The 13,769-nt window shown below is 29.9% G+C and overlaps 1 protein-coding gene across 3 annotated transcripts in view; it reads left to right on the top strand.

The window, feature by feature from the left end:
- Positions 1-13,769, top strand: part of LOC107163882 (uncharacterized) — a 93,264-nt gene that overhangs the window by 68,441 nt on the left and 11,054 nt on the right. For 2 of the 3 annotated variants that reach the window (XM_015511496.2, XM_089228231.1), the window contains 3 exons: positions 7,930-8,046; positions 11,415-11,668; positions 12,334-12,588. In XM_015511496.2, the coding sequence (XP_015366982.1) occupies positions 7,930-8,046; positions 11,415-11,668; positions 12,334-12,588 (626 nt within the window). The remainder of the gene's footprint in view (positions 1-7,929; positions 8,047-11,414; positions 11,669-12,333; positions 12,589-13,769) is intronic. The other variant, XM_089228232.1, reaches the window with a different exon arrangement.

Genomic DNA, 13,769 nt, shown 5'->3' on the forward strand with positions numbered 1-13,769 from the left:
AATAGTTGTATTCATATAATATGAAATATATGAATAGTTGTATTGCATATAATTTAGTACCCATTTTACTTGATAACTTCTTTACACAGCTATTATTTAGTTTGTCTACGAACTATAATAGTGGTAGATGACAAAATTAAACTTTTTAAGTTATCATATAAAGCTGTTGAAAAAAATATTAAAACTATAAAAATTTAATTTAATAAAAATTTAATTAAAAAAAAGTTTTTATTTTTTGCTAAGTAAGTAACTTAAAAATTTAATTTACCAGATTTTATTTGTATTGCATCCCTTAAAAGTTTAACAATAGTTTTTGACAAATAAAATATGTTCTCGAATAACCATTTCAATAAACATAATGTACCTACTTATATATTTATATTTTTAAGTTTCCGTATTTTATTTATTATATGTCGCACAAATAATAATTGGTTGTCTTATCCTCGTCCCATCGTTCAATTTGCTTTGTTTGGTGGTAACATCACGCAATAATCCAAACGGAAAAAGAACAAAAAGGTAAATATTGTAGTATAATTTGTAAATCCTATTATATTGTGAATTAAAAATATGCTACTATATTGATCGACTAGCGGTACACAGAAAACAGTATAGACGATGTTGATGTTAATTAAATATTATATTATATGCTACGCGTGAATACGAGTATATATTCCGGATTGCTCCTGATAAATATTTAATCGTCATATGCTGTTTTATGATAACACGTAATGTCATTATATGATTACCTGCAGCGGGTGGGTCGTGTGTGTACTCTGGCAATGGCGACGATGTGTCAGTAGAATACCGATTGGAGCATTTCCACATATTTGCATGCCAATCAGTACAGGGACCGGCTCCGGATTTAGTCAAAGCAAAAGGGGAGAAAAGGATTGAATCTAAAAATAAAAATAAATAAATATATCCCTCGAGATTTCCTATTTTCACTATACACCTTTTGACGACGTCACGGATTCTGTACAATCAAATTCGCTAAAGTACATGCATATATTATATACACGTGTGTGTGTTTATTTTTTTCACCTATCAACGCACGTGCTTATTGTCAGTATAATATATAAATATATAGGTTTTTTATGATTTCTCATGTATGTATATATAAACATGTACTGCGGCAGTAGCCTACAACCTATATTCAGTGCTTGTATGTATATGTATATACTATATATATATATATTATATAGTATGATGTTGGTATGTGTATATGTATATACTATTATATTCTACGTAGGCATACAAATCGTCACCCAAATTTGATTCTCCGAGGTCCCGACCCACGGGTGGTAGTGATCCAACACTAGGCTCATATCTGCGCGATGACATTTCACACCCGAACAGATTTAATATGAAAAAAAATATTTAATATAGTATGAAATAACTCATACGTTGCACTGCAGCATTATAATACCGGGCGATATTTTTAACGTTAAACTGTACATAATTTTTCTTTGTTGAGGTTCACGTTTTGTGAATAAAATATCATAAACATAATATACTTAAGTCTATAAAAACCTTTAAAATATGATTTTCTGTAAAAAAAATTGTTTTAAAATACCCCCTCCCAAAAAAAAAAATTATCAATCAATTAATTAATAATAATAATTAATATAATTTAAAAAATAACGGGAATGACGGTCTCACGACAAATTGAATTCGTTATTCGCTATCGAAAATTATTATTTTATATTTAATTGATTTAGAAAGTATAAAGATATATTTTGTTACCTAGTTAAACAATATTGCTTGTAACAAATAATAATAACAATATTTATCTATCAATTTATAATTTAATTGTATTAAAATAATAAGACGTAATATAATGAAATGTTAAATGTGTACCTAAATCCGATATTTTGATCATATTATATTTATCTTCGTGTTCCAAGAAGAGGCTAAGGGGCGAGTAAACAAATAATGCTGTGTCATTAGGAACGCGAAAACTGCATAGCTCTTTTACTATGTAATAAAATATAACAATGTTTATGAGTTACCTATGACAAATGTACAACTTATAGTTTATAACATAATTTATTATTTAAAAGTCTTAATCTTTTTTCTGTTGTACTACTTGTACTATTATAAGTACGTAATCTAAAAAAGTATAAATATTTATAATACTATGTTATAAAACTCAATATAAGTAAACGTGTAAGTATGCACGCGATGTGATCATGTTTTAAGTTTAAATATTTTATCTAAATACTATTAAATTTTTAATAGGTAAATTAGTGAACTATTTATTTAGACCTTAGGGAATATTATAAACGAGTATTTTATTTTATAATTAGTTGTTTACACATTAACTTAATACAAATTACTCATATATACATACATAACTGTATAATTTAATAGTATATTATTAATAATTAATATTGATATGATTATGGTGCAAAATTCAAATGGACCAATATATGGGAGCGCTGTGACTTTATAGGATTTGGTAATCCGGCCTCTTCTCTTGTTTTATTTATGATTTATTTTTTTTTTTGAACTGACACTTCACGTCACGCAGAGCATATGCACATGGCTATAGGTTAGGTAAACGAATTAAAAAACAACCTTAAACGTTTTCTACGAAAAATCATAATCCAATTTATTACGTTCAACAAAAAATTATTACCCTTTATAAAGGCTACCTGTACAATGGGTTTGTTTTATTCGATCCCGTGAATAGATGCTCCGTCTCGATCAACGCTGATCACGCACTGTGTGATACAATGACCTAACGGATGCACTTTAAAAATGCCCAATCGACTATATAATATTATATGATGTGTCACCATATTTCGCTCCCGTCCGAATCATTATCGGCTTTATTTTCGGAAGATTATATATACCGAGTATATAATATACTCCGCGTCAGAGGACGTACATATTTCGGCCACCAGTAGATTTCTATGTGTAATGACCTTAGAGACCGATATGATACCACTTCACCACCCATCATTTTCCACCATTCTACACCGCCGAGCCAGCAGCTCACGATTTTCCTCTATCCTATCCCCCGAAAACTTATGTAAAAACTCATGAATATAAACATTTAGGTTTTTATATTTATACGTATTTTAATCGAAAATGCTTTTTAATATACAAAAAACCCATTTCCTTTTTTTCCTCGTAGCAGCAGGCGCACCGGACCATACGGTTAAAAATATACGATTTTAAAAAAACTCAACTCTTATATTAATTTATACGCATCAAACTTATATTTTTGTATAAATACATTTCTTATGTCCGTGTTCAATAATTTATTTCTCAATTTTTTATACTATTTTGAAGAAAAAATACTTTATGAATCTTGTCATTCAAAATAAAATATAAAAACGTAAATTGCAATTGTAAAATTTTTTGCAAAAATAAAGCATTCAATTAAAGTTATACTTTGAATGATACAAAACTATTTAAATAATATAATGTAGTTGGCCGAATAAATTTAACGTTTAGCATATTATACTTTACGACACAAGATGAGTTTACCTATATGAACACTGAAAACATATATCAGCTTATTCCTTGCACTATTGAAGTCTTGGTTTTCTGAACCACCGGATCGACATTTTCGAATTAGGCGTGGGTTATTGTGTTTTATATAGTTATTATATACATTTACTGCCACTCGTCGGATCGTTCCCCGCGCGTGTCTAATCGTTTTTGGCGAGAAATCACCAAAATTCTCTCCGAATCTTCTCGCGTCGTCCGTTGTCCTTACACCTCCTCTATCGTGCACGCGCACACACATACCCACACCTATTTCAGATTACATTCCATTTCTTCCCTCCCACATAGAATTGCTATGTATAATATAGTGTTTGAGTATTAGCGTCGATGGTAGAGGGGTTGAAGTTGCTGAATGTTTGGCATGAACCCCCAAAAATTTTCCATCTCGGCCGAATTCCGATCAGCGCTCGCCGTTTTTTTTTTTTTGCCAGTGTACCAACGTAATATTATATACGGGTGTATACACTGTACACACACCACACATACATAATATATATTATACACGTAGGGCGTACCAGTACCCTTGGGGCAACCTGTGGACAGGTCGCATTTTTTTTATGCTATTCCCCTGTTGGCAGAAATATATATGTATGTGTATTATGAGTACAACAGTCGATGATAACTTCTTTACACACATACGCATGCGCATGCATATATATGTACTGAACTGATAGAGACTTGTAGGTTTTACATGATTTAATGTGATTCGTTCTGTATAATATTATTAAGACACTTAAGTGAGTTTCACATTTTTGTTTCGCTGATGCAGATCGCCATGTATCAAAATATAAATATTTTTGTTGCATATATATTTCATAGCTTTAATTCTATTTTTGTGTTTCTAACGGCATGTTTTACGATTTCATTGTCATGCAAGAAGAAAATATCCGAGTATAAAATTATTATATTATGATATATAAAAAGTTTTATACAAAATTTAAAATTGGTCAAAAAAAAAATTCAATCTGTCGGAAAATTTGAAAATGTAATAAGGTTCCTTATAAGTTGTTGTTGATGGAAAGTAACTAAAAGTTGATAAAAACGAATTAAACACTTAATAAGGATTTAATTGTATATTAATTTAAATTAATCTAATTTTTAATAAATTAATAGTACCTATACTAATTGTATAGTTATATTATTGCCAAATTCTGATCAAACAGCGTTTTAAATAGGCATTTTAGGTATATCTTAACTATGAAAGTCATTCTGGACGTTGTGGTATGTTTTAATTGAGATTATATACTTAAGGAACTTCAATTTGATTTGGAAATCCAATTTGTTTAAATACTCGTATAAATCGCAGTTGTTTTACTAACATTTTTCTTAATCTCACCTATGTATATAATATACATGCTACAGTTAAATTCAAATTTTCAGAATTGAAAGTTAAATGTGTCCCTATAATAACTTTTTAATTAATGAATGTCATTTAACAGCTTTTTTTTAGCCCCGGTCAATTTTAAAATCTTAAAACATAAAAATTAAACTATTAATAGCTGTAATTTTTTATATTGAAACAAACGTTTAACAATTTGAATAAGTTTTTAACTCCTATTTGACGAACAATATGGCTCTAATAATTTTATAAAATATATAATAATATTATCACGGTATTATGTTATTAAAATTATCGATTTTTAGAAATTTGGGCAATATTTAATCTATAATGACAACGTGCAGATTAAAAAGTGTATTGTCGTTGTTCATTGATTTTATGTGCACTACTTTGAAAAAAAATACATTTTTTATGTAGACATTTTATTTTTTAAACTTGTAAAATCATGTTATAGACTGCATTTGAAATAACTATTTTTTCCATTAGTATTCTGGTTGGTTTTGTGAACACTTTTTATTTGTATGTATATAATTCAACGTGTTTTGAATATCATATGTATCCATTTTCAGTTTTACTTTAAACAAAACGTGTTTAGTTAAATTCTAGATTTTAATACAATTGTAGGTGTCTTCTTCGATTATCTCTTTATCGAATTCAAAATAAGTATTTTTTTTTCTCATTACTAAATTATGTTAAACAAATAAATATATTTATCTAAAATATTAAATACATATTTTACTATATACTGATACTGGATTCATCACTGTAAGAACGAGTGTGATTATTTGCAAAGTAATGATCAATCAACATTAAGTAAAGAAATTAATGTTCAGCCGTCTTTATATGTCTCATGTCGTCATTGCCGTCTCATGATTCTATAATATTTAGTTAATAACCACTTTGATTAACTTTATTTAAACTATTTTTCACAAATTTTTCAATAAATGTTCATCTTACTGAACTGTAAATCCAATATAGCAATCTGTTGTAGTGCTTTACATTTTAGAATGATTTACTATTGTGAACATATAATATTTTATTTTACGCTTATTATTTATAATATTTTATTAAAAGAATTATTATAAGATTTATTTTAAAATTAAGTCTATTTTGTATTCAAATGTGCTTAACATACAATAGTGTTGTTAACTCACCGTTAAACATATATTCCTAGAATGCCCGACTTACCATAACCGTAGATCAAAAGCAAAAATAAACACCTCCTCACTCAAAGACGCACTCGGACCAGGACAAGAAAAAAACATAGTAAACTTCATCAAGATGGCCGACCTTGCAACCAACATATAAGACAAGAACCAAAGACAGCATATCACAACTATCAAATCTCCATTATATTATAAATTAAACATGTAAACCATTGTAGGCTAATAAACATTTGTATTTGAAACCTTTAATTAATAAAAAAAATAAAAAAAAAAAATAGTGTTGTTATACTACAAAATCTCATTATCTTATTCGTTATAAACGTATAATATATTATACATTTATACTGCTTTTATCGTACAGAATCCCAACGAGTTCTAAAACCATTTTGGCAAGGCGCCATTTTGAATCCAAAAACTTGACTATTGTACAAAGTTCAATATTAGCTTAACTACCGTTAATGTATTATTTATAAACTTGTTTTAATTGATTTTTATCCAGACCTGAAGTATATTTGCATTTTTCCCATCCTTAAGGATGATTTGTCAACCTAAATCAATTATTAAATTACTTATTTACAATGGAATTTTCTAAAATGAATTTCGTTATAATCAATCAGTAACTTGCATTTTATATTATTTAATTGCACAAGTCATTATAACTTATTTATAAATTTTCTGTATTTAAATTATTTTAAATTAGTAATTTGTGTTTGTTAGGTTTTTCATTGAACTATAAATAATTATATAGTATAGATCAATATTAATATATTAATATGACATCATTTAGGTCTTGAAAGTACCTATAAATTTGCGTTCAATTAACATTATTTAATATTGTAATTGGAATAAGCTTTAAAAAATGACATCCTATAATTTGGTGAATCCGTGGAATTAACTCAAAATTAAATTACCTCGTTAAATGTATTATAAGATTTTGATTTTAAAAATATTATATTTTCCCTTAGTACATTGTAATAAAATTCGTCACATGATGGCGATGGTCACTGCAAAAGAATTTATATGTGTGTGTGTTGTTTGTACATATTATATGTATAATAAAATATCATGATAATATACTAGCTAATCCCCGTGCACTTCGTTGCCCTTTAAAAATACCAACTCTAAATGATTAAAAATGTGTGTTTAATTCGTCGTATAATATACGTCTAGTCATAATCAAAACTTACCGTGACTAATTCCCGTGGATTAAAAACTTACAAATTTACAAAAACTCGAAAACGCTAGGATGAATTATGCGCATAATGAATAATGCGAAAACAATAATAAATAGTTATCATTGATAAATAACCTTACAATACACAAAAATATTTTATATTTAGTATATTTTTCGATGGAAAGATGGTAAAACTATTGTACTTTTTAGTATAGTCATTCTTTTACCTCTCCAACTTTATTGGACTAAATATTTATGCCAAAAACTTGCTCCACAATATTCTCTTTCGGATAAAAAAAATTCAATAAAATCTGATAAGTACTCGTAGTTCCAGAGTATACCCCCAACAAAGATTTTCATTTCACTTTTATATAGTTAGATTGTAATATACTAATATAGTCCGACTATAATAATCACTGTTATGCAACATAATTCATTATATGGTTTTAATTTGTGGTAATTCACTATTTCTATTTTCTAATACTTGCACAGTGAACAAATTAGTTGAAGCACTGACATCATCTCTAATGCTATAATGTATAACTCCCATGTCACAACATACAACTATGTCAATCACAGATTCAATTTGTGTACATAAATAATATCATATTCTACTATACCTATTGATTATATTTACAATATTTGTGTACTTTTTGCCTTATTAAATAATATCATGTGAAAAAAATGTTACTGAATAAACATGCCAATTTTAACATAAATTAATTGTGTTTCAGGTCAATACTCCCGATTGTTTGGGCATGCCAATGATGGATAACAGAAATCGTTGTGTGCCTATGTCCGGCAGAAACCTTGTGGGTAATCCATCTGGTTTTGAAGAAACTATCCACCGGGTGAGCGAAACATAATAATAATAATAAACGAACCTTTATTGTAATTTGAAGCTTTCTCGTCAACACGTTTTCTCACCAATATACATATATCATATAACATTTTTATTTTTGAATCTTTATTAAAACATAATTTATTTACCTCATAAGTTTGAAAGCTTGTGCAGGTATTCGGTAAAAAATAATTTCAATCATTTAAATATCTGCGCTACGAACATTTATCTCTTTCGTTCATTATGAATATTCGCGAACTCGTAACTTGGACTGTATATAAAATAGTTTTAAATTCCAAAATACTTACCTATAAAATTTATAATAAGTACTTATTTTAAACAATTTTGAAGTTATAAATATAATGTATATAGTTAACATCATATTTATTACATCGTATTATTGGTGATATAAAATTAATATTATTTTACGTTATTGTGTACATTTACCAATTTTAGATTTTGAGCGGAGCGATTAATGTATTGATTTTACCATGATGTGTTTTTTTGTGTGTGTGTGTGTGTGTGTGTGTGTGTGTGTGTGTGTGTGTGTGTGTGTGTGTGTGTGTGTGTGTGTGTGTGTGTGTGTGTGTGTGTGTGTGTAATCACGTTTTGGGACAGTAAAAGTGCTTAGATTTTTTACTTAAGTACCTCGTTCGATCAGAAAGTGAATCTAGTTGGTACTTTGGGGGGTCAAAAGTAAAAAATTCTTAATACTTTTCTAAATAGTTGAGAAAAATAAACTAAAAATTAAGGGAAATTTTACGCACAATCAGTTTTCGACAAAATCGATTTTGGTTTTTGATGTAACTTTAAAACAAATGACCATAAATACAGGCAATTTTCACCGAATGTTTATATAAGTACATATTCTATCCACCATACAATTTTCAAAAAATTTCGACTTAAGTTGAACTATTCATAGGTATTTGCAATTTTCGATAATTATTAGTTTTTTTAAAATTAATATCGATAAAAATTTATTTGTTAGGCAGAAAAGCTTGAAAATTTAATACAAGGCTCTTAAGATATTGTTACAATAGCAGTTGAAAAATAAAAGAAATTCTTGGTCACAATTTTTTTTATAAGCATTATTCAAAGTTTGAATTTTGACAAAATAAGTAAAAATCACAAAAATTCACAAATTATTTTAAGCTAGAAATTCAAAATTTTCTTTTTAAAAATAAGATTTAAAAATTTAATACATGATTCCTTACAAGTTTTTCAATCTTTATCAGAAATAAAAAGTTCACCGGAAATTAAAATTATTTTTATGAGCATTTGAAATTTAAATTTTTACAACATTGGATTTTCACTGGATTTCACATTTAGCGATTTTCTTATTTTGGTGTAACTCTAAAACAAATGACCGCAGATACTTGAAATTTTCACTGAATGTTTATATAGGCATTTTATTTATTTTATAAAATCTTCAAAATATTTTGATTTTTTTTGAGCTGTTTACTGATATTTTAATTTTTCAACTTTTTTAGTTTTTTTTTCTATAAATATCGATAAAAATTTATTTGTTAGGTAGAAAAGCTTGAAAAATTAATACAAGGATTCTAACATATTGTAACAATAGCAGTTAAAAAATATTAGAAATACATGCACGATTTTTTTTTATAAGCATTTAAAGTTCAAATTTTGACTAAATACGTAAAAATTACGGCAATGTTCAAATTATTTTATGCTAGAAATTCATAAAAAAATGTTCCTTTTAAATCTAAGATTTTAAAATTTTTAATAATCTATAATATCCTAGACAGATAAACCGTCTTCGCTCAGAATTGTTTTTCGTATACAATGATATAATAGCATTGGATTCAAATTTAATTCCATCCATTACAGTAACAGTAACCCACTTGTAACCTATACTGTACAGCAGAGCGACATCCACTTACCCGCTTTTTTCACTTGGAAGTACACAATAAAAACAAAAGTCAACCGTGGATCGCCCATAAATATAATTATTTATCTACATAAATTATTTCTTGTCGTGTGTACTCGTTTCGACTAAACCTACTAGACCCTTAGGTATATCATCATACATAAATACATGATATATACGGTTTGCCACACCGAAGACTTTTGGTAAAATAAAGCGCATACGATTTCCGATCGCCGCCAAGATCCGATCGCTGCAAAGGGCGTGTCGAACGATTGAAATAATAAGACAACAACCCTGTCCTATAATAAACAACGGATAACAAAGCTCCGTTTTTCGCATTTCCTTGTTTTTATTATTTTTTTATCGAAATAGTTTCCCTTGCTCTCTGTAGCAACTTTGTATAGGTATTCGTTGGTGTACCTATACGTATAGAGTTGGCGTTATATTTTTATTATTTTTTTTTTCGTTAGTCGATTTCGCTCCTTTTTACCTGCTTCTCCTCGATCTCCTCTCTTCGTCTGATACCAGAATCAGCCGCGTTTATAAAATAATACTCCGGTACTCGCGAGATCGTCTATACATGCTCATATTATTATATTGTCTGCGTTTTAGTTGGCGATATATTCAATGCGTAAATAGAACGAACCCGTAGTGGTGACGGCGACGGCGGAACGTATATATACATATATTATACCTACACTAATAAACAACATTAAAGTCAGATTAGGTGGTGCGCGGGTAAGGAGGAAGCCGAGTCATTAAAAACTTTTCAACGCTGCCGCCTTGCGTATATGCGATAGAAAGAGAGACAGAAAACCCATATATACGAATAATACGTTTGCTCCTTTTTTCGACCGCCGGCGCCTTTGCGGTTATACCTTTTTTTCGCTCTCGTCTGCGTACATACACACACATACACACCACACTCACCCGTCCAAAATAACGTGAACACACGATCATGATGGGTATACGCATGTTGTTTTCATGCGGAAGCCCATACACTCGGCGATGGTGGTGTGTTAATGCGCTCGTGTTTCACGACCCGCAGGGACCCATTAAAGGTCATGTGCGGCGGCGGCCGTTACTGCCGTCTGGAGTAACATTAATCTTGTTATGCACGCGTATAAGGCGGGGAACGAGTTATACGCCGAGCTGAAAATAATATTCTTTCCCCCTGTACGGTATGGATATCGCGTAGGTGTACAAATATTATATGTATATTATAGATGTAATAATATATTACAATATAATATAATAACGATATACGTACACAAAAACTGCCTCGGCAGTGTACATATATATATATATATATATAAAGCGATCTATAAACAGTTTGGTGCGCTGTGAACTGTTAGGGGAGGCGCGTTCAGTGGCGAAGTCAATTCTATGCGTGACCCTGCTGCTGTCCGCCTAACATAATTAAACAGTCGTATAATATGTATACAAGTATTTCACGTCTAATCAAAGCACTGGTTCGTTTATTGTCACAGTTGAAAGTCCAAGAGGCCATGATCAAGAAGGAACGTTTCGACCGCGAACACGAGGACATCCTTCGTGAGATCCGCCACGGGCTGTTGAGGTACGGTGGTGGAGCTGGCGGCGGAGGACCCGTCAAGCCCGCGGCTCGTTGTAACAATTCGGACGAGACTTATATGTACGACGATGACATGCTCAGGCACTGGTACGACGAACCCCCGTACGAGTCGGATCCTGAAGAGCTACTAATGGAACACGCCAACAACAGGTATTATACATAAAACTGTTAAAATACGTATAGTATAACTTAAGAACGTCCGACTAGATTTGTTTATAAGTGGTGTAGGTAGTAAATGTGTTTGATCGTGCGCTACATTTATATATACAGTGTTATTTTGTATCTACTAATTTCACCAAATTTATATACAGATAAACATGTCCATTTAATTTTTGAGATTTTTAACACATATTCTATATCTATGATAAGGAATATATACTTAGGTACACAAAATAGAAACTTCTTTTTTAAATTTTGATTTCTTGATAAAATAACAGCGCTGTGTGTAATAGTTTGAAATACTTCTAAGACGAATCATAATCTCATCCATGAAGAGTAAAAATCTTTGCGATTTACGTTTATAAATTAAGTCTTTAGGTGTATAATATAATTCGTTTTCAAAAAAAGTTAATGTCTTATCGTTTACTTCGAGAACCTTTTACAAGAACTCAAAGTGTGTGGTTGAATCGGAAAAGTTTGAAATTGTACCTCACTCTACCTGCCTTTGGATTCCTTTTCTCTAATATCTCTCGCAGCCAGCCCCGTGGGTGCTCAGCACAATGATAATATGTACATATATATATTATATATATATCCATTGCCGTATTCGGCAAGTATAAAATATTATAAAGACTCTCTGATGTCTCCGTTTTCAGAGTCTATTATGGTTACGCCAAACACAGAGCGCCCCGGAACAACAATTCCGGTTCCGTCATATCGTTGCGCAGCGCCGGTGACATATCCTTGTCCGGTGGCCACCACCATCGTGGTGGCAGCGGCCATCACCGGCAGACGGCCACGGGGCTCTTGTTGCCCGCTTCCGGTTCCGGTCAACCTACCACCATAATACCGTTGAGACGACAGAACAGGGAAAGTGGAGACTACGCCACTTCTGACGTCCAAAGTGTTTGGTAATAATTAATGATACATCTCTAACCACTAAATACATAATTTACGCGAACTTTTATCTACATGCCCGTACGTTTGTAGTTTATATTATAGACGTTTTGTAATGAGGCTTACGTTTTCTTATATTTGTATGTACGTTGTTTTAATGTATTATGACAATCTCGAGCATCAATACAGGGTGATTTTTTTTATCGTGAACCAGTTAATATCTCGGGAAGTATAAGGAATTTTATTAAAATAATTTTTTTTTTTAACTTTCTAGATTTTACTATTTTATACTGTGTTACAATTTTGATAATTTTAACTTCCTTCCTTATTTTATAAAACACTATCAACTTTCGATTTTCAAATGACAATACCTATTTTCGATCACAAAAATCTATAAACATAGTGAAAAAAATAATTTTAACGTTTATAGAATTTAATTTGAGTAATCCGTTTGCGACTTATTAGTTATTAATGCTTGAATATTCGTTCAATTTACTGCTACTGGGCAATTTTACAAACCTGACAGTAAAAACCAGAAGTCAAAACGAAATTTTATCTCAATTTAACAATACCCATAACGGTCATAATCGATAATAATAAGATAGATAAACAATACTATTAGAAATTAAAAAGTGTCCTATTACCACTCCCACCGGAACACCGAGTATCAGTGAACCTCAAGCCAGTAGCAGCGCGACTGTATCAGCTATAAAGTATAAAAATAACGAATGGATCTTCGCAGGAAAAAACTCTGGATCTGACGTCATTAATTAGTGTACCACCCTGGCATTGATGCATTTAAGTTAATTTTATAGAATTAACGCTATGGCATAATACGTATGTAGTATTTCCAAACTGTTAAATATGTTATCTTATTATAGTACAGTACTATAATACAATAACTGTAGTACTATAATAGTAAGTATACTACCTTATTATTTTTATTAAGCAAAGGCTATTGACTAATGTTTATATTTACACAATTATACATTATTTTTAAAATTTACACATTGTTTATACACATTATATAATTATACTAAATTATTTGTGATTTAATATTTTTTAACAAGTATTATTTACTGTAGAAAGTAATTTTATATAATATATACTTTAAAATAATTTTTTGCTTAAATGTTGATTAATTTTAAGTACATGATTGACAATTTTGTCTCTACAAATTAATTTTAAAACCATA

This window comes from Diuraphis noxia, unplaced genomic scaffold, assembly GCF_037042655.1.
Source record: "Diuraphis noxia isolate RWA-SAM2 unplaced genomic scaffold, SU_Dnox_SAM2 contig0005, whole genome shotgun sequence".
NCBI classification, from domain to species: Eukaryota; Metazoa; Arthropoda; class Insecta; order Hemiptera; family Aphididae; genus Diuraphis; species Diuraphis noxia.